The following is a 23,434-nucleotide window of genomic DNA, read 5'->3' on the forward strand; positions in this document are numbered from 1 at the left end:
GGTTCAGGTGGGGCTAGTCTCCCAGGTAGTGGAGGAGATGCCTGGTACGAGTGATGGGGTGCAAGTGGGGAGTGTTGAAAGAGATGTGGTAGAGGGGAGTCAGTGGTCTGTGGCCTCAGTTGAGGAGGATCAGGAGAAGGATATGGATATCTCTTGATACGATATCAGCTGGTGAGGACTCAATTTACGATCTAGAGGAGGTAAATGGGTTTCTGGATCAGACTTTTGGGAAATCCGTCAAATTGGCAGATTATTTTGATGTTGACAAGTTTGTGAGGTCAGCTGTGATGTTACAGAAGACGGTGGGGTTAGACCAGTTGAGTGAGAAGAAGCGGTTTCGCTTTTGAGGAAATTTGTTACTGCTGTTGCAGCAGCAAAAGGTGGTGGGAAACGTGGTCAGGTTAAGAGAAAATTTAAATAATGATGATGATTATGCCTCATAGGGTGTTCTATTCTCTTTGTCTGGTTTCTCTGTGGTATCTTCTGCTTTTCCTTTTTCTTTTCTATATGGAGGTACTAAGGGTAGGTTCTCTCAATATTAATGGAGGAAGGGACAGGAATAAGAGGGCTTGGGTATTAGAAGTAATAAAACAGAAAAGGCTTAATGTAGTTTTCCTACAGGAGACACATAGTGATGAGGAAAATGAGGCTGACTGGGGTATGTGGTGGGAGGGGCAGCATATACTCAGTCATGGTACTAATTTCAGTGCTGGGGTGGCAATCTTGTTTTCTTCAGGCTTAGGGGTGACTGTGGTATCTACAACAGAGATTGTCAAGGGTCGGGTTTTATTGGTCAAGGTGGATGTTATGTTTTTTTTTTTTTTTTTTTGAATGTTTATGCTCCTAATGAGGGTACAGAGCGTATTGTTGGTTTTGATAAAATAAAGGGAAACCTTAAGACAGTGTGACCAAGAGGGGGTGTATGGTTTTAGGGGGACTGGAACTGTACAGTGGATTTTACTGTTGATCGCACCGCTGAAGAACCTCACCTGCGGTCAGCAATTTGTCTGTCTGGTCTATTAACTGAGTTTGAGCTTTCTGATGTGTGGAGAGTAAGGAATGCAAAAGTTAGGCAGTACACATGGCTAAAAGTTAATGAAGGTCATGTCAGTGCAGCAAGGTTAGACAGGTTGTATGTATCTGAGCAATACTGTAGTAGGGTTGGAAGGTGTGACATTACTCCTGTGGGTTTCTCTGATCACCATATTGTCACTGTTGATATTCACTTGTCCTGTCCACGAAGGTCATCATCTTATTGGTATTTTAATGTTAAATTGTTACATGATGTCATGTTTTGTGAAAGGTTTTTGTTGTTTTGGGGAAAAATTGAGGGTTACAAAAGGGAATTTTGAGTCCTTGAGACAATGGTGGGAGGTTGGGAAGGCCCAAATACGATTATTTTGTCAACAGTATACTGCTCTGTCTCGAATTGAAGTTAAAGAGACTATCAGGGCCCTTGAACAGAACATTAAATCTATTGAATTGAAGTTGCTCACTCAGAATGACCCCGGACTAGTCATGAACTTACAGGACAAGAAACATGAATTGAGGTCGTTTCTGCATGAAAGAGTGAAGGGTGCCTTGATTAGGTCTCGTTTCGCTTCCCTCAAGGATATGGATGCTCCTAGTGCTTATTTTTTTAACCTAGGACAGTCGACATTGCAACGTAAACAGATGGTCTGCCTTCGTCTCCCTGATGGGAAGGTGACCACGGATGACAGTGAAATGCGTCAACATGCCGTGGATTTCTATTCTGCCCTCTATAAGGCGGAGGATTGTGACTCTCTGTGTACTGAACAGTTGTTACACGGTCTTCCTCAATTGGGACCTGAGCAAAGAGTCGCATTGGACTCTGACATTACACTGCAAGAGCTGTCCACAGCAGTTATGCAGCTCTCAACAGGCCGAGCCCCTGGCATTGATGGTTTACCATCTGAGTTTTATAAGCACTTTTGGGGGTCTATTGGGGAGGATTTTTATGAAGTGGTGTGTGAATCTTTTAATGAGGGCTCTCTTCCTGTATCTTGTCAACGTGCGGTACTTTCACTGTTGCCAAAAAAGGGGGATTTGGCTCTCATAAAAAATTGGAGACCTGTTGCTTTGCTGTGTGCAGAATATAAAATTGTTTCTAAATGTCTCTCAAACAGGTTGAAAGAGTATCTGGGATTGTTGGTCCACAAGGACCAGTCCTACTGTGTACCTGATCGCTCTATTGTTGACAACTTGTTTCTAATAAGAGATGTTTTGGACATTTGTAAACTGTCTGATGTAAATGTGGGTTTACTTTCTTTGGATCAGGAGAAGGCTTTTGATCGTGTGGACCACCAGTACTTGTTTAAAACAATGAAAGCCTTTGGGTTTGGGGATGTTTTTTTGTCTTGGATGAATTTACTGTATGCTGGGGCCTCGTGTATGGTGAAGGTGGGGGGTGGTTTGAGTTGTCCCATCCCTGTCCAAAGGGGCATCAGGCAGGGATGCCCAATTTCAGGGCAGTTATACAGTCTGGCGATTGAACCAATGCTTTGTTTTTTAAGAGCGAAGCTTACTGGTTTCTCTGTGCCAGGTGTAATGAAGGGTCCCACGATAACACTGTCTGCGTATGCAGATGACGTGACCGTTTTTATTACAGGAGGTGAGGATGTTAAGGTTCTCTCAGACGCTTTAAAGGTGTATGAGGGGGCCTCCTCAGCTAGAGTCAATTGGGGAAAGAGTGAAGCGCTGTGGGCAGGCCAGCTTCAGATGGGGTCCGCTCCACGGTTACCAGGGGGGCTTCAGTGGGGCAGAGATGGGATGAAGACTTTGGGGGTTTTTCTAGGCTCCGATGTCTTTCAGAAAAAGAACTGGGAGGGTGTAGTGGAGAAAGTGTGTGCCAGACTGTTAAGATGGAAGTGGGTGCTGCCCCAGCTGTCTTATAGGGGAAGGGTACTGGCAGCTAATAACCTAGCTGCCTCTACCCTGTGGCACAGACTAATGATTTTACAGCCACCAAAGGGTCTGATACAAGAGCTTCAGAGGACCCTTGTCAACTTCTTCTGGTCTGGACAACATTGGATTAAAGCTTCAGCCCTGTACCTGCCACTGCACGAGGGTGGGCAAGGCCTGGTGGACATTTCTTCCAGGATCATGGCTTTCCGGCTTCAAGCAGCCCAGAGACTGTTGTACAGTGACGGTTCTAGCTGGGTTGACACAGCCTACGCATTGATGAGGAGAGCGGGCTGTTTGGGCTTAGACAAGCACCTTTTCCTCTTAAAGCTGGAGGGGGGTGAGTAGCCTTGCCTGACTCCATTTTATGAGTCTGTTATGCAGGCTTGGAGAGTTCTGGTCAAGTCCCGTAAGGCCTGCACGCCACCAGGGATGTGGCTTTTTGAAGAGCCTCTTTTTCACAACACTGCCATCCAGTCCCGTGTTCTGGGTTCAGCTAGCCTACGTTCATGCCTGTTAGGCGTGGGGTGTACTAAGCTGGGTCATCTGATGTGGAACAGGAATAGGTCGTTGGAGGAGCTGGGAGAAAGAGCGGGATCCGATCGTCTCGCCTACTGAGGAAGGTCGTCGCTGAGGTCTGTGATTCCTTGCCAGTACTTCATCTGCAGTATGTGACTGACACTTCCAATTCTGATCGGTGGAAGGAGGGTCTGGATTATGTGTTCCCTGCACTGATTGTTAGTGCTGCGGCGGAGGCATTCGAGGAGGACGTGGGGATGCTGCTTTCCTTCGATATCCCGGAGCTGGGGGAGTTCAAGGAGGTGGGAAAGAAGGCCATGTACAGAATATGTGTAAAGGTGTCCCATGCCTCTTCCCTGGAAGGGGTAAAATCGACGAGGTGGGCGGGTGTGCTTGGTCCAGGTGCCTCCCCAAAAGGCTGTTGGCGAACATTATACAAACTGCCTATTGATAAGAGGACAGCTGACCTCCAATGGAGGATAATACATGGAGCCATAGCCACCAACATGTATCTGGTACACCTGGATCCTACTGTTGGGGAGGGGTGTCCATTCTGTGCTCAGTCTGAAACTCTGGCACATCTGTTTTTACAGTGTCCCAGGTTGGTCGGGATGATTGACCTGATCACTAATTGGTTCTCAGCTCTGGGAGAGGTTTTCTCTTCCCAACTGTATATATTTGGGCCAAAGTACAGGTTTAGTCAGAAAGGTGTAGTTGTGTTGCTTAATTTTGTGTTAGGGGCAGCAAAATTAGCCATATGGAAGACCCGAAAGAACAGTATTCGGGGACAGGGGTCTGTGGATGTGGTGGGAATGCTGGAGGGAATGTTGGCAGCAAGACTAAGGGTTGAGTTTGCCTATTATAAACTTGTCAACAATATTGATCTGTTTATGAGTATATGGGGTATTCAGAGGCTGTTGTGTTCAGTTACTGTGGAGGAGGAATTGGAGTTGTGTTTTTAATTGATGTGTAAATACGGTTTTGTATGAGTATTTGTGTGGTGGGCTCCCAGACCCAATAAAGATTATTTAAAACTCAAACTCTCTCTCTCTCTCTCTCTCTCTCTCTCTCTCTGTCCCCCTTTCTGTCTCTCTCTCTCTCTCTCTCTCTCTCTCAATTTCAATTTAAGGGCTTTATTGGCATGGGAAACGTGTGTTAACATTGCCAAAGCAAGTGAAGTAGATAGTAAACAAAAGTGAAATAAACAATAAATATTAACAGTAAACATTACACTCAGAAGTTTCAAAAGAATAAAGACATTTCAAATGTCATATTATGTATATATACAGTGTTGTAACAATGTGCAAATAGTTAAAGTACAAATGGGAAAATAAATAAACATAAATATGGGTTGTATTTACAATGGTGTTTGTTCTTCACTGGGTGCCCTTTTCTTGTGGCAACAGGTCACAAATCTTGCAGCTGTGATGGCACACTGTGGTTTTTCACCCAGTAGATAAGGGAGTTTATCAAAATTTGATTTGTTTTCGAATTCTTTGTGGATCGCTGTAATCCGACGGAAATATGTGTCTCTAATATGGTCATACATTTGGCAGGAGGTTAGGAAGTGCAGCTCAGTTTCCACCTCATTTTGTGGGCAGTGTGCACATAGCCTGTCTTCTCTTGAGAGCCAGGTCTGCCTACGGCGGCCTTTCTCAATAGCAAGGCTATGCTCACTGAGTCTGTACATAGTCAAAGCTTTCCTTAAGTTTGGGTCAGTCACAGTGGTCAGGTATTCTGCCACTGTGTACTCTCTGTTTAGGGCCAAATAGCATTCTAGTTTGCTCTGTTTTTTTGTTTGTTCTTTCCAATGTGTCAAGTAATTCTCTTTTTGTTTTCTCATGATTTGGTTGGGTCTAATTGTGTTGTTGTTGTTGTTGTTGTTGTCCTGGGGCTGTGTGGGGTCTGTTTGTGTTTGTGAACAGAGCCCCAGGACAAGCTTACTTAGGGGACTCTTATCCAAGTTCATCTCTCTGTAGGTGATAGCTTTGTTATGGAAGGTTTGGGAATCGCTTCCTTTTAAGTGGTTATAGAATTTAACGGCTCTTTTCTGGATTTTGATAATTAGCGGGTATTGGCCTAATTCTGCTCTGCATGCATTATTTGGTGTTTTATGTTGTACATGGAGGATGTTTTTGCAGAATTCTGCATGCAGAGTCTCAATTTGGTGTTTGTCCCATTTTGTGAATTCTTGGTTGGTGAGCGGACCCCAGACCTCAGAACCATAAAGGGCAATGGGTTCTATAACTGATTCAAGTATTTTTAGCCAGATCCTAATTGGTATATCAAATTTTATGTTCCTTTTGATGGCATAGAAGGCCCTTCTTGCCTTGTCTCTCAGATCGTTCACAGCTTTGTGGAAGTTACCTGTGGCGCTGATGTTTAGGCCGAGGTATGTATAGTTTTCTCTCTCTCTCTCTCTCTCTCTCTCTCTCTCTCTCTCTCTCTCTCTCTCTCTCTCTCTCGTTCTCTCCCTCTATCTTGTTCTCTCCCTCTTTCTTTCCTTCTCTCCTCTCCTCTCCTCTCCTCTCCTCTCCTCTCCTCTCCTCTCCTCTCCTCTCCTCTCCTCTCCTCTCCTCTCCTCTCCTCTCCTCTCCTCTCCTCTCCTCTCCTCTCCTCTCCTCTCAAAATCTCTCTCTCTCCCTCTCTCTACTTCTCTCTCCCCCTCTCCTCTCTCTCTCTATAAGTCTATACAGTCTGTGCAACAGCATGCGGCTGAGATGTTTCTGCTTTGAGTTAAAGACAGACAGGAAACCACATGTCTGAGATCTCCTGCACGGCCCCACATGCCCCACACCACACTACACTGTCTACCTCAACCTCTACCTCTCACAGGGCTGAGGTAGCAAGGCCCCACACTATTCTACACTGTCTACCTCAACCTCTACCTCTCACAGGGCTGAGGTAGCAAGGCCCCACACTATTCTACACTGTTTACCTCAACCTCTACCTCTCACAGGGCTGAGGTAGCAAGGCCCCACACTATTCTACACTGTCTACCTCAACCTCTACCTCTCACAGGGCTGAGGTAGTTTCCTCTGGAGCAGGAAGGCTCTCAATCTCTAACACAGTAGACAGTGTAGTAGGTCTTCCTGTAGCAAGGAAGGAGAGGATCACTGTCCCATATCATCTCCACTCTGAAACTAATACAACAGCCTGTTCTATCCTACAGTACTGCCGATGTGCCCTTGAGCAAGGCACTTAACCCAAATTGCTTCTGTAAGTCGCTCTGGATAAGAGCATCTGCTAAATGACTAAAATGTACATCAACTCTCCCTTTCAGTGGTGGGAGAAAGTAGAAACCCTTACAGTATAACTATAAAGAGAATTGCTGTTTCCTCCTGTAAAGTTTCTAAACCAGTGCCTATGACACTGTTACTCTCTGGTTTCTTAAAGTGTTAGCCAATGTTTCAGCTGTAATTGTCAGCTATGTAAATGATCCGATTGGATGATTTAATGGATTGATAAGTTAACGGGTGAATGATTAAATGCAATAGAATAACTTGAGTAAATGAATTGATTGATACAGTATGTGTAAGGTACTCACTGGGAGTGAAGGACAGGTTATCATTACACTCCTCTTCAGTACAGGAGCAGATAAAGAATGGTCCTCCAGAGCTCTTCTTCTCCTTCATGGCACACATAGAACTGTTGTAGTCATCCAGTTCAACACCGTACAGAGGCTTGGAGGGGTCATGACACAGAGTCTCAATGCTGTAGTTACCTTCATTCTTCCTCCTGGAGATATGGAGAGAGTGTCAGACAGACAGACAGACAGACAGACAGACAGACAGACAGACAGACAGACACAGGAACATGCACAGACACAGACAGAGAGATGGAGACACACACAGACAGAGAGATTGAGACACACACAGACAGAAAGATGGAGACACACAGACAGAGAGATAGAGACACACACATACAGAGAGATGGAGACACACAGACAGAGAGATGGAGACACACACAGACAGAGAGATGGAGACACACACAGACAGAGAGATGGAGACACACACAGACAGAGAGATGGAGACACACACAGACAGAGAGATGGAGACACACACAGACAGAGAGATGGAGACACACACAGACAGAAAGATCGTAAGACACTCTGACAGAGAGATGGAGACACACACTGACCCCCCCTCCCCCTCCCCCCTCTCCACTGTAACCCTACCAGATGGCGATGCAGACCTCCTCCTCCTGGGGACAGATAGCGGTGATGGAACAGTTAGAGAGGCAGCTTCCTGTCCCATTGCAGGATGAAGACTCCACATCACAGAACTTACACAACTTCTTCAGACTGAAGGACGGCGGGAACATCCCATCTGGAGAAACATAATGAATCAAATTCAATATGCTGTCATTCAATCAATCAATTAATATTATGTAACTATATCACTTTTCACAAAAACACGTGTTGAACGTCAAAACTGTTCGCTGCCCAGTTAAAACTGTTCGCTGCTCTGGCACCCCAATGGTGGAACAAGCTCCCTCACGACGCCAGGACAGCGGAGTCACTCACCACCTTCCGGAGACACTTGAAACCCCACCTCTTTAAGGAATACCTGGGATAGGATAAAGTAAGCCTTCTACCCCCCCTTACCCCACCCCCCTCAAATTAAAAAAAAAAAAAAAAAAAAAAATTATTGTAAAGTGGTTATCCCACTGGCTATAAGGTGAATGCACCAAGTTGTAAGTCGCTCTGGATAAGAGCGTCTGCTAAATGACGTAAATGAACAGTAAACCCCTCAATCACGGGGGTGAACTGCATGCTAGCAATGTAATCATTTTCACATTTTAGTAGATGCTCTTATCCAGAGCAACTTACAGTAGTGAGGGCATACATTTTCATACTGGTTCCCCTTGGGAATCTAACCCACAACCCTGGCATTGCAAGTACCATGCTCTACCAACTGAGCAACACAGGATCAGTCTGATCTAGCATCTCTTTCTCTTAAGCTGATCTCTATCTGTGCTCCCTGACCTGTTGAGGCCTGCCTTGTCCTGACAAACTTCTGATCTGTCTGACTGTAACTTCCTGACTGACTGACTGCATGCTAACTTAAGCCATGGAACCACTGAGCCGTCCTTTGTGGTAAAGGAGCCCTTCACTCAGCACCAGTGAAGAGGTATGAAAGTCACTCACACAGACAAAACAAGTCAAAGAACAGTCAGTCAGTCATCTCATATCTGTACATCGATATAGACACAAAGAACAGTCATTCTGCCTCCTATCTGTACATTGATAGACACAAAGAACAGCCAGTCAGTCTGCCTCCTATCTGTACATCGATAGACACAAAGAACAGTCAGTCTGCCTCATATCTGTACATCGATAGACACAAAGAACAGCCAGTCAGTCTGCCTCCTATCTGTACATCGATAGACACAAAGAATAGTCAGTCAGTCTGCCTCATATCTGTACATCAATAGACACAAAGAACAGTCAGTCTGCCTCATATCTGTACATCGATAGACACAAAGAACAGTCAGTCTGCCTCATATCTGTACATCGATAGACACAAAGAACAGTCAGTCAGTCTGCCTCATATCTTTACATCGATAGAGACAAAGAACAGTCAGTCAGTCTGCCTCATATCTGTACATCGATAGAGACAAAATATCTATAGAACATTTTGTTTTTTGGGCACTAGACCAAAGAGTCTGTCCAATGAGTGTTTTAGCATGCCTGAGTTCCCCTTCATATGACTGCAACCATGGGTTGTCTTTCATGACTCCAGTGTGTGTGTGTGTGTGTGTGTGTGTGTGTGTGTGTGTGTGTGTGTGTGTGTGTGTGTGCGTGTGTGTCTGTGTGTGTTATCTGATCACCACTCCATACTCCAGGTTATTCACTTCACAGGAAGCAGACCTCATTTAACTCTGAGACACATTGTTTACAGTCTAACTGCACCATTGAGCGTAGTACACCCTGAGCCTGAGCCAGCTAAATACTGTCATTTAGACACTAAAGGGTGGCTGAAAGTGAATGTCTGAGGCAGAGCACTGAGGGGCTGAACTGTCCATAATTGTTGCACCAATGTTGTATATTGGTGGGATTATATCGGTAAATGGCAAGTGTGGTTTCCTTTTGTAACCTACACAGCTATCCTGTCTAGAAGGTACAGAGCACAGGATCATCCATGTGGTATGTGGGTCATGACTGCAGCTGCTCAAACACTTCTGGTACTCCTTTCATAGGACCGCCCTCTGTTCTGATTGGGCCTTTCTGAACTGTCTCCTTGGGCAGTATGTGTGTGAGAGAAAGAGCTTGTGGTTTTGTGCAATGTGCAAGAGGGAGAATGTTTCAGTGTGCGTTTGTGCGTTTCAGTGTGTGTTGACGCTCGTGCATGGTCTGGTGGCAGCCTGTCCTCCCTCCCTGCTCGTGTGTCTCTCCTGATAAGCACCCTAGCCAGCCTGCTTCTGTCTGGCACAGTTCAGCTGGCCCACTGAAAAACCTTGGAAAGAGAAAGGAGTGTGTGTAATTATTTGTTACTGACACTGTGAGTGCTGTATCAACAGCCAAGGCTGCCAAAAAGTATATCAACTGAACTATTTATGAGTTTGTCAGCTTGACAGCTGGATGTGGCAGTCAGGTAGAGAGGAAGCTAGTACTGTCTGTGTGAAGCAGTCAGGTAGAGAGGAAGCTAGTACTGTCTGTGTGAAGCAGTCAGGTAGAGAGGAAGCTAGTACTGTCTGGGTGAAGCAGTCAAGTAGAGAGGAAGCTAGTACTGTCTGTGTGAAGCAGTCAGGTAGAGAGGAAGTTAACACTTTCTGTGTGAAGCAGTCAAGTAGAGAGGAAGCTAGTACTGTCTGTGTGAAGCAGTCAGGTAGAGAGGAAGCTAGTACTGTCTGTGTGAAGCAGTCAGGTAGAGAGGAAGCTAGTACTGTCTATGTGAAGCAGTCAGGTAGAGAGGAAGCTAGTACTGTCTATGTGAATCAGTCAGGTAGAGAGGAAGCTAGTACTGTGTGTGAGGCAGTCAGGTAGAGAGGAAGCTAGAAGTGTCTGTGTGAGGCAGTCAGGTAGAGGGGAAGCTAGTACTGTCTGTGTGAAGCAGTCAGGTAGAGCGGAAGCTAGAAGTGTCTGTGTGAGGGAACATACTGTAGTAGTAGTGAACAGTGTTTTAGAGACATGGATAGAAACGGCAGTAAAGAAAACAATGGAGATGAAACACGTCCTTCCTGTCATGTTTCCTCCCACACCAGAAATCAAAACATCCTCTTTGAGCTTCACAATATACAATAATACATTCCTGCATCAAGAGGCATGTGATGGGATGCACATTATACACTAGCAAAGACTTCTACTGTACTGCAATGCCACAGCGTCTACATCAAGAGTCATGTGACTTCTACTGTACTGCAATGCCACAGCGTCTACATCAAGAGTCATGTGACTTCTACTGTACTGCAATGCCACAGCGTCTACATCAAGAGTCATGTGACTTCTACTGTACTGCAATGCCACAGCGTCTACATCAAGAGTCATGTGACTTCTACTGTACCTCAATGCCACAGCGTCTACATCAAGAGTAATGTGACTTCTACTGTACCTCAATGCCACAGCGTCTACATCAAGAGTCATGTGACTTCTACTGTACCTCAATGCCACAGCGTCTACATCAAGAGTCATGTGACCTTTACTGTACTGCAATGCCACAGTGTCTACATCAAGAGTCATGTGACCTTTACTGTACTGCAATGCCACAGTGTCTACATCAAGAGTCATGTGACTTCTACTGTACTGCAATGCCACAGCGTCTTCTTCAAGACACATGTGACAACCCCACTAGGCAGACTGCCTCTGCCACAGTCACTTTACCACATCACAGAGACCCGAGGACATCCTTATTGATTTGCACAATGTACAACATATAACAATTTTCATTACTTCTGCAGTAGATCAGCAGGCATTTGACAACCCCACCAGGCAGATAGCGAATATACCACACCACAGAGACCCACAGCAGGGGTTAGGGGAACAGTCACATACTTCCTGGCTGTCACCTAAATACACAGGGACACCAGGCTGGAGAGGAGAGGAGTCATGTCCTCCTGGCTGTCACCTAAATACACAGGGACACCAGGCTGGAGAGGAGAGGAGTCACGTCCTCCTGGATGTCACCTAAACTAGCAGGGACACCAGGCTGGAGAGGAGAGGAGTCACGTCCTCCTGGATGTCACCTAAACTAGCAGGGACACCAGGCTGGAGAGGAGAGGAGTCACGTCCTCCTGGATGTCACCTAAACTAGCAGGGACACCAGGCTGGAGAGGAGAGGAGTCACGTCCTCCTGGATGTCACCTAAACTAGCAGGGACACCAGGCTGGAGAGGAGAGGAGTCACGTCCTCCTGGATGTCACCTAAACTAGCAGGGACACCAGGCTGGAGAGGAGAGGAGTAACGTCCTCCTTGATGTCACCTAAACTAGCAGGGACACCAGGCTGGAGCCGCTCAGGAACATTAGCACCACATAACTTACCCAGCGGGGGACTAACCGCTCCCCTTTATCTACTAAAAGATATCTCTGCCCCTCCGATTCCCCCGTCTCCCCCTCTAACTCTCCTCCTCCACTGCTCTCTTTCCCCTCCTGAAAGTTATCTCCCTCTTCAACTCCCCTCTCTGTTTCGCCCCTCTAACTCTCTCTCTAAACCTCTGTCCAGGCGTAAGGGCTCAGTGAGGTGACACACCGATATCCATCCATTCCTAAATATATTTTAGGAGGAGGAGATGGAGGGGGAAGATTTCTCCACCTCTGTCGCCCCCCTGTCTCTCCCTCCCCCTCTGACTCCCCTCTAAACCCCTGTCCAGGCGTGAGGACTCAGTGAGGCGAGCAATGAGGGGATGACCTCTGCACTCTTAGGAAAAAAGGGTTCCAAAAGGATTCTTCGGCTGTCCCCATAGGAGAACCCTTTTTGGTTCCAGGTAGAACCCTTTTTGGTTTCATGTAGAACTCTTTTGGGTTCCATGTAGAAACTTCTCTGTAACCACAAAGGGTTCTTCAAAGGGTTCTCCTATGGGGACAGCCAAATAACCGTTTTAGGTCCTAAATAGCACCTTTTTTTCTAAGAGTGTGGCCGGCCACCACGAGGAGAAGACAAGACTAATATGGTCAAATAAACAAATACCCAGCAGCCACTTGGAGGATCCCTGACCCCTTCTCTCTTCTCCTCATCTACTCCATAAATAGATGTTTGGGAGCTCTCTCTCTCTTCTCTCTCTCTCGCACTGCATATATCTGTTGCTCTCTCTCTCCCTCTCTCTTCTCCCTCCCTCTCAGATCTCTCTCTCTCTCTCTCTCTCTCTCTCTCTCTCTCTCTCCACTCAGAGTAGAGGCCGCGAGAGGTTACTGTAAACATGGGCTCATATTCACATCCCTCCCTCCCTCTCAAAAGGCCATTACAGAGTAAGCCTGACCAATCTGTAGTCCCTTAAAACTAAATAAAAGCACTGACAGCAGGTCTATGAGGTCAGGTGTCCATGCAGCCCAGTGTATAACAACAGTTGTTATACAACAGGTGGGTCTAATCCTGGACACTGATTGGGTAAAACTGCATTCCAGCCGGTGTCTATTCCACAAGATACCACCTGCTAAATCTATGACGTTAAAATGCCTATTTACTCTGTTCCATCTCATTGTGCAATCCACTGTCTCTTTAACCCAGTCAGGCACTTTATAAACTTGATCTCCACTGTAAAAAGCATCCAGACATTATCTCCCATTTCTTTGAGACTAGCAATTGGTTTTCAATAGCGGAGATTTGTATAAACCTTGCTGTCTGTCTCTCTGATATTTGCAACATTGTTTCGATATTGAAATTCAATCTCCAGCTGTCCCATAGTAATGAACGTGTAGGGGTCGGGAGTTGGGACGAGACAAACAGGCAGGCAGCTTTTCTCAGCCAGTCGAAATCATTAATTAGCATCATGTTTATGGATATATACAAATTAATGTCAATAGAAAACAGGTAAAATGAAATGCAGCTATTTTGCTGTCTTTCCAGTTTCAGTTTGAAGTGAATGTGTTAGCTGTGTTGTTGGCTAGCTCCTCTGAACAACAGTGTCCGGATGAGAGAGCACATGTTCTATGCCAGGTGAAATCATGCATCATTAGCTCATTGTTATGGATGTATCCAAATAAATGTCACTAGAAAACAGCTTAAACAAATGGTAATTGATTATGGTCATTGCAGTTAAATACCATGTTTTCTGCACTAAAGTATGTAGAATATTGGCCTGTTGGAAACTACAGCTCCCTACTACATCGCACAGATCAGGCTCGATCTGATTTATCCCTAGAGAAAATGCAAATTGACTCACAGAAAAAAAAACGAACAGAATGGAATTCAAATAAGTTAAAAAAATAATCTAAATGTCAGTTAATCGCTCAGCACAAGAGAAGAAGAACATACAGTGTTCACTGGAACACATTTAAACACCACCAGTCAAAACCACTTAGGAAATGTTTAATTACAACTTTGTTAACTAAAGAGAACCAACCCCAAACATTGTTTTTAAATCTATATAAAGCTGTTGGGTATAGCTAACAGGGCACCACATACCAACAGGACACCACTAGCTAACAGGACACCACTAGCTAACAGGACTCCACTAACTTACAGGACACAACTAGCTAACAGGACACAACTAGCTAACAGGACACAACTAGCTAACAGGACACCACTAGCTAACAGGACACCACTAGCTAAAAGGACGCAACTAGCTAACAGGACACCACTAGCTAACCGGGCACCACTAGCTAACAGGACACCGCTAGCTAACAGGACACCACATACCAACAGGACACCACTATCAAACAGGACACCGCATACCAACAGGACACCATATACCAACTGGACACCACTAGCTATTAGGGAACCACATACCAACAGGACACCACTAGCTAACATGACACACCTAGCTAACAGGACCCCACTAGCTAACAGGACACCACATACCAACAGGACACAACTAGCTAACAGGACACCACTGGCTAACAGACATACCAACATGACACCACTAGCTAACAGGGCACCACATACCAACAGGACACAACTAGCTAACAAGACAACACATACCAACAGGACACCACTAGCTAACAGGACACAACTAGCTAACAGGACACAACTAACTAACAGGACACCACATACCAACAGGACACCACATACCAACAGGAAAGCACATACCAACAGGAAACCACTAGCTAACAAGACAACACATACCAACAGGACACCACTAGCTAACAGGACACCACTAGCTAACAGGACACCACTAGCTAACAGGACACTAACAGGACACCATTAGCTAACAGGACACCACTAGCCAACAGGACACCACTAGCTAACAGGACACCACATACCAACAGGACACCACATACCAACAGGACACCACTAGCTAACAAGACAACACATACCAACAGGACACCACTAGCTAACAAGACAACACATACCAACAGGACACCACTAGCTAACAGGACACCACTAGCTAACAGGACACCACTAGCTAACAGGACACCACATACCAACAGGACACAACTAGCTAACAGGACACCACTGGCTAACAGGGCACCACATACCAACAGGACACCACTAGCTAACAGGACACCACTAGCTAACAGGACACCACTAGCTAACAGGACACCACATACCAACAGGACACTACTTGTTAACAGGACACCACTAGCTAACAGGGCACCAAATACCAACATGACACAACTAGCTAACAAGACAACACATACCAACAGGACACCACTAGCTAACAGGACACCACTAGCCAAAAGGACACCACTAGCTAACAGGACACCACATACCAACATGACACCACTAGCTAACAGGACACCACATACCAACAGGACACAACTAGCTAACAGGAAACCACATACTACCAGGACACCACTAGCTAACAGGACACCACATACCAACAGGACACCACTAGCTATCAGGACACCACATACCAACAGGACACCACATACCAACAGGACACCACTATCTAACATGACACCACATACCAACAGGACACCACTAGCTAACAAGACAACACATACCAACAGGACACCACTAGCTAACATGACACCACTAGCTAACAAGACACCACTAGCTAACAGGACACCACATACCAACAGGACACAACTAGCTAACAGGACACCACTGTCTAACAGGGCACCACATACCAACAGGACACCACTAGCTAACAGGACACCACTAGCTAACAGGACACCACATACCAACAGGACACCACATACCAACAGGACACCACTAGCTAACAGGACACAACTAGCTAACAGGACACCACATACCAACAGGACACCACTAGCTAACAGGACACCACATACCAATAGGACACCACTAGCTAACAGGACACCACATACCAACAGGACACCACATACCAACAGGACACCACTATCTAACAGGACACCACATACCAACAGGACACCACTAGCTAACAAGACAACACATACCAACAGGACACCACTAGCTAACAGGACACCACTAGCTAACAGGACACCACTAGCTAACAGGACACCACATACCAACAGGACACAACTAGCTAACAGGACACCACTGGCTAGCAGGGCACCACATACCAACAGGACACCACTAGCTAACAGGACACCACTAGCTAACAGGACACCACATACCAACAGGACACAACTAGCTAACAGGACACCACTAGCTAACAGGGCACCACATACCAACATGACACCACTAGCTAACAGGACACTACTAGCTAACAGGACACCACTAGTTAACAGGGCACCACATACCAACATGACACCACTAGCTAACAAGACAACACATACCAACAGGACACCACTACGTAACAGGACACCACTAGCTAACAGGACAACACTAGCTAACAGGACATCACATACCAACAGGACACCACTCGCTAACATGACACCACTAGCTAACAGGACACCACTAGCTAACAGGACACCACTATCTAACAGGACACCACATACCAACAGGACACCACTAGCTAACAAGACAACACATACCAACAGGACACCACTAGCTAACAGGACACCACTAGCTAACAGGACACCACTAGCTAACAGGACACCACATACCAACAGGACACAACTAGCTAACAGGACACCACTGGCTAGCAGGGCACCACATACCAACAGGACACCACTAGCTAACAGGACACCACTAGCTAACAGGACACCACATACCAACAGGACACAACTAGCTAACAGGACACCACTAGCTAACAGGGCACCACATACCAACATGACACCACTAGCTAACAGGACACTACTAGCTAACAGGACACCACTAGTTAACAGGGCACCACATACCAACATGACACCACTAGCTAACAAGACAACACATACCAACAGGACACCACTACGTAACAGGACACCACTAGCTAACAGGACAACACTAGCTAACAGGACATCACATACCAACAGGACACCACTCGCTAACATGACACCACTAGCTAACAGGACACCACTAGCTAACATGACACAACTAGCTAACAGGACACCACATACCAACAGGGCACCACTAGCTAACAGGACACCACATACCAACAGGACACCACTAGCTATCAGGACACCACATACCAACAGGACACCACATACCAACAGGACAACACTAGCTAACAGGACCTCACATACCAACAGGACACCACTCGCTAACAGGACACCACTAGCTAACAGGACACCACATACCAACAGGACACCACTAGCTAACAGGACACCACTAGCCACCAGGACACCACTAGCTAACAGGACACCACATACCAACAGGACACCACTAGCTAACAGGACACCACTAGCCAACAGGACACCACTAGCTAACAGGACACCAAATACAAACATGACACCACTAGCTAACAGGACACCAGATACCAACAGGACACCACTAGCTATCAGGACACCACATACCAACAGAACACCACATACCAACAGGACACCACTATCTAACAGGACACCACATACCAACAGGACACCACTAGCTAACAAGACAACACATACCAACAGGACACCACTAGCTAACATGACACCACTAGCTAACAGGACACCACTAGCTAACAGGACACCACATACCAACAGGACACAACTAGCTAACAGGACACCACTGGCTAACAGGGCACCACATACCAACAGGACACCACTAGCTAACAGGACACCACTAGCTATCAGGACACCACTAGCTAACAGGACACCACATACCAACAGGACACAACTAGCTAACAGGACACCACTAGCTAACAGGACACAACTAGCTAACAGGACACAACTGCTAAGGCCACTTTCTACCACTCTAAATTCCAAGCATCTGCCTCTAACCCTAGGAAGCTCTTTGCCACATTTTCCTCCCTCCTGAATCCTCCCCCCCCCGCCCCCCCCTCCTCTCTCTCTGTGGATGACTTCGTCAACCACTTTGAAAAGAAGGTTGACGACATTCGATCCTCGTTTGTTAAGTCTAATGACACTGCTGGTCCTACTCACACTGCCCTACCCTATGCTTTGACTTCTTTCTCCCCTCTCTCTCCAGATAAAATCCTGCGACTTGTGACTGCAAGCCGCCCAACAACCTGCCCGCTTGACCCCATCCCCTCCTCTCTTCTCCAGACCATCTCCGGTGACCTTCTCCCCTACCTCACCTCGCTGATCAACTCATCCTTGACCGCTGGCCATGTCCCTTCCGTCTTCAAGAGAGCGAGAGTTGCTCCCCTTCTCAAGAAACCAACACTCGATCCCACTGATGTCAACAACTACAGACCAGTATCCCTTCTTTCTTTTCTTTCCAAAACTATTGAGCGTGCCGTCTTTAGCCAACTCTCTTGCTATCTCTCTCAGAATGACCTTCTTGATCCAAACCAGTCAGGTTTCAGGACTGGTCATTCAACTGAGACTGCTCTTCTCTGTGTCACGGAGGCTCTCCGCACTGCTAAAGCTAACTCTCTCTCCTCTGCTCTTGTCCTTCTAGACCTGTCTGCTGCCTTTGATACTGTGAACCATCAGATCCTCCTCTCCACCCTCTCCGAGCTGGGCATCTCCGGCGCGGCTCACTCCTGGATTGCGTCCTACCTGACCGGTCGCTCCTACCAAGTGGCGTGGCGAGAAGCTGTCTCCGCACCACGTGCTCTCACCACTGGTGTCCCCCAGGGCTCAGTTCTAGGCCCTCTCCTTTTCTCCCTATACACCAAGTCACTTGGCTCTGTCATATCCTCACATGGCCTCTCCTATCATTGCTACGCTGACGATACACAACTAATCTTCTCCTTTCCCCCTTCTGATAACCAGGTGGCGAATCGCATCTCTGCATGTCTGGCAGACATATCAGTATGGATGACGGATCACCACCTCAAGCTGAACCCTGGCAAGACGGAGCTGCTCTTCCTCCCCGGGGAAGGACTGCCCGTTCCATGATCTCGCCATCACGGTTGACAACTCCGCTGTGTCCTCCTCCCAGAGTGCGAAGAGCCTAGGCGTGACCCTGGACAACACCCTGTCGTTCTCCGCCAACATCAAGGCGGTGACCCGCTCCTGCAGGTTCATGCTCTACAACATTCGGAGAGTACGACCCTGCCTTACACAGGAAGCGGCACAGGTCCTAATCCAGGCACTTGTCATCTCCCCGTCTGGACTACTGCAACTCGCTGTTGGCTGGCCTCCCTGCCTGTGCCATTAAACCCCTACAACTCATCCAGAATGCCGCAGCCCGTCTGGTGTTCAACCTTCCCAAGTTCTCTCACGTCACCCCCTCCTCCGCACACTCCACTGGCTTCCAGTTGAAGCTCGCATCCGCTACAAGACCATGGTGCTTGCCTATGGAGCAGTGAGGGGAACGGCACCTCTGTACCTTCGGGCTCTGATCAGTCCCTACACCCAAACGAGGGCATTGCGTTCATCCACCTCTGGCCTGCTGGCTCCCTTCCTCTGCGGAAGCATAGTTCCCGCTCAGCCCAGTCAAAACTGTTCGCTGCTCTGGCACCCCAATGGTGGAACAAGCTCCCTCACGACGCCAGGACAGCGGAGTCACTCACCACCTTCCGGAGGCATTTGAAACCCCACCTCTTTAAGGAATACCTGGGATAGGATAAAGTAATCCTTCTACCCCCCCCAAAAAAAAAATTTGTAAAGTGGTTATCCCACTGGCTATAGGGTGAACGCACCAATTGGTGAGTCGCTCTGGATAAGAGCGTCTGCTAAATGACGTAAATGTGCCCTTGAGCAAGGCACTTAACCCTAATTGCTCCTGTAAGTCGCTCTGGATAAGAGCGTCTGCTAAATGACTAAAATGTAAATGTAAATGTAATACCAACAGGACACCACTAGCTAACAGAACACCACATACCAACATGACAACACTATCTATCAGGACACTAGCTAACAGAACACCACTATTTAAAAGGACACCACTAGCTAACAGGACACTAACAGGACACCACTAGCTAACAGGACACCACATACCAACAGGACACCACTAGCTAACAGGACACCACATACCAACAGGACACCACTAGCTAACAGGACACAACTAGCTAACAGGACACCACATACCAACAGGACACCACTAGCTAACAGGACACCACATACCAATAGGACACCACTAGCAAACAGGACACCACATACCAACAGGACACCACATACCAACAGGACACCACTATCTAACAGGACACCACATACCAACAGGACACCACTAGCTAACAAGACAACACATACCAACAGGACACCACTAGCTAACAGGACACCACTAGCTAACAGGACACCACTAGCTAACAGGACACCACATACCAACAGGACACAACTAGCTAACAGGACACCACTGGCTAACAGGGCACCACATACCAACAGGACACCACTAGCTAACAGGACACCACTAGCTAACAGGACACCACATACCAACAGGACACAACTAGCTAACAGGACACCACTAGCTAACAGGGCACCACATACCAACATGACACCACTAGCTAACAGGACACTACTAGCTAACAGGACACCACTAGTTAACAGGGCACCACATACCAACAGGACACCACTAGCTAACAAGACAACACATACCAACAGGACACCACTACCTAACAGGACACCACTAGCTAACAGGACAACACTAGCTAACAGGACATCACATACCAACAGGACACCACTCGCTAACAGGACACCACTAGCTAACAGGACACCACTAGCCAACAGGACACCATTAGCTAACAGGACACCACATACCAACATGACACCACTAGCTAACATGACACCACTAGCTAACAGGACACCACTACCTAACAGGACACAACTAGCTAACAGGACACAACTAGCTAACAGGACACCACATACCAACAGGGCACCACTAGCTAACAGGACACCACATACCAACAGGACACCACTAGCTATCAGGACACCACATACCAACAGGACACCACATACCAACAGGACACCACTATCTAACAGGACACCACATACCAACAGGACACCACTAGCTAACAAGAGAACACATACCAACAGGACACCACTAGCTAACAGGACACCACTAGCTAACAGGACACCACTAGCTAACAGGACACCACATACCAACAGTACACAACTAGCTAACAGGACACCACTAGCTAACAGGGCACCACATACCAACATGACACCCCTAGCTAACAGGACAGTACTAGCTAACAGGGCACCACATACCAACAGGACACCACTAGCTAACAAGACAACACATACCAACAGGACACCACTACAACAGAATCCAGCCAGATGTTAAGACAGCTAAATGTCAGAGAGATGTGGTACTGTATGAGCTCTTAACGACTTCCTACACACACACATGCACGCACACACGCACACACACACACAAACAAACATACACACACACACACACACACACACACACACACACACACACACACACACACACACACACACAGAGTGATCTGGTATTATAGGAGCTCTGAGCAACTTACTGTGGAGGAGGAAGGCTTGGTTTGTATCAGCACAGTGTGTGTGTGTGTGTGTGTGTGTGTGTGTGTGTGTGTGTGCGCGCACGTGTGTGTCTGTGACACAACATAGGATGCTTGCCGGGTCGCACAGTTCTCTAGTATGTGGGGTTTCCAGATTGAAAATAGGCCTTTCCGTGGGAGGAGAGAAGAGGGGGAAGAGAGCAGGAGAGGAGAGGGGGAGGAGGGGGAGAGGGGGAAGAGGCCGAGTGGAGGAGAGGGAAGAGGAGGAGAGGAGGAGAGGAGGAGAGAAGATGGGGAAGAGGAGGAGAGGAGAGGGGAAGAGGAGGAGAGGAGGAGATGAGAGGAGGAGAGGGAAGAGGAGGAGAGGGGGAAGAGGAGGAGAGGAGAGGGGGAAGTGGAGGAGAGGGAAGAGGAGGAGAGGAGGAGAGGAGAGGGGGAAGAGGAGGAGAAGAGGAGAGGAGGAGAGGAGGAGAGGAGAGGGGGGAGAGGAGGAGAGGAGAGGGAAGAGGAGGAGAGGAGGAGAGGAGAGGGGGAAGAGGAGGAGAGGAGGAGAGGGAAGAGGAGGAGAGGAGGAGAGGAGGAGAGGAGAGGGGGAAGAGGAGGAGAGGGGAAAAGGAGGAGAAGAGAGGAGACAGGGAATGAACAAACAACCAGAAAGGAGGGTAGAAGGAATCACAACGACCATGTTAATAACAATAGAATCTCTGCTTACTACTACATTATAACACCCAGGATGTTATCATGCTGAATGTCCTACAATGACAACCCATGTTAATAACAATATAATCTCTGCTTACTACTACATTATAACACCCAGGATGTTATCATGCTGAATGTCCTACAATGACAACCCATGTTAATAACAATAGAATATCTGCTTACTATTACATTATAACACCCAGGATGTTATCATGCTGAATGTCCTACAATGACAACCCATGTTAATAACTACAGAATCTCTGCTTACTACTACATTATAACACCCAGGATGTTATCATGCTGAATGTCCTACTATGCCAACCCATGCAACATCACACATGCAGACCCTGTACACAGGTTCTCTGTGTACAGGGAGGTAGGGGAATGCAGAGATGGGATGGACCAGGGTTTATTTACACGGCATACTAAACACCTATGATTGCAGAGTGAGTGAAAATGTGTAAACACACAGTCCAAGGTAATGTTAACAAACAAGCATTACACCAAGAGAAAAGTGGTAAAAGGCTGGATGCATTATTGGGTTGATGTGTTATACAAATACTCTGCACTAAACGGTGCATTATACCACGTGTAGCCTAATAAAGTTCCATGCATCAGATAAACGGTAAACAGACAGACAGATGGGTGGATAAATGTCATTTAAGTCGGCTATAGCCTAGTATATATAAATATCGTATTTATTTTTCTAATGATATTATCTAATGATATTATATTCTTCTTCTTCATCTTCTTCTTCATCTTCTTCTTCATCTTCTTCTTCTTCTTCTTCTTCTTCTGCTTTTTCTTCTTCTTCTTCTTCTTATGATTATTATTATATTCTAATGATATTATCTAATGATATTATCTAATGATATTATCCTAAAATCCTGTTTTGTGGAAGTGTCACCTGTTGCGCTGTACTGAAGGTACATGTTAGTAGCGCACATACCAATAGCTCATACGGAGTGTTTTCAAGTTATATTTATTTTAATTGGCAAACATTAGGCTAGTCATGACAAAGTTAATGTATCTAATTCATTTTCACGGTAAATGACAGGTGTTCACGTCACTGCAAAACTCGTAGAAGTGTCAAGAGGATGAACTTCAACTTTAACTCACCCACTCTGCTCGGTTCCAGAACGGATATAAACAGGAAAGGTATCGTGCCCCACCAAAGTAAGGAAAATCCACGTTGCTCCATGACTGTAAATATATTTTCCACAGTTGTTGATTAAAATGTATCCCGCTTCTATATAAAGTTTAATAGAGAGAAAGCTTTGTGGAAGTCAAGAATGCAGCGTTGAAAGTTTGAGCCGCGCTTTGGGAGAGGCAGACTCTCTCCACGTAACACCCTTCTCCAGCGCAGCTGTAGACTCACTGCTGAAG

At 46.7% G+C, this 23,434-nt stretch overlaps 1 protein-coding gene across 1 annotated transcript in view; it reads right to left on the reverse strand.

Annotated features, from left to right (window-relative positions):
* The window catches only part of LOC121556728 (TGF-beta receptor type-2-like), a 79,395-nt gene extending 55,961 nt beyond the window's left edge, over nucleotides 1-23,434 (reverse strand). The window contains exons 1-3 of the mRNA XM_041870614.1: nucleotides 23,168-23,434; nucleotides 7,619-7,769; nucleotides 6,989-7,179 (exon numbers count right to left, since the gene is read on the reverse strand). Coding sequence (XP_041726548.1) covers nucleotides 6,989-7,179; nucleotides 7,619-7,769; nucleotides 23,168-23,249 — 424 coding nt within the window. The 5' untranslated portion in view covers nucleotides 23,250-23,434. The remainder of the gene's footprint in view (nucleotides 1-6,988; nucleotides 7,180-7,618; nucleotides 7,770-23,167) is intronic.

The sequence above is a fragment of the Coregonus clupeaformis genome, unplaced genomic scaffold, assembly GCF_020615455.1.
Source record: "Coregonus clupeaformis isolate EN_2021a unplaced genomic scaffold, ASM2061545v1 scaf1143, whole genome shotgun sequence".
NCBI classification, from domain to species: Eukaryota; Metazoa; Chordata; class Actinopteri; order Salmoniformes; family Salmonidae; genus Coregonus; species Coregonus clupeaformis.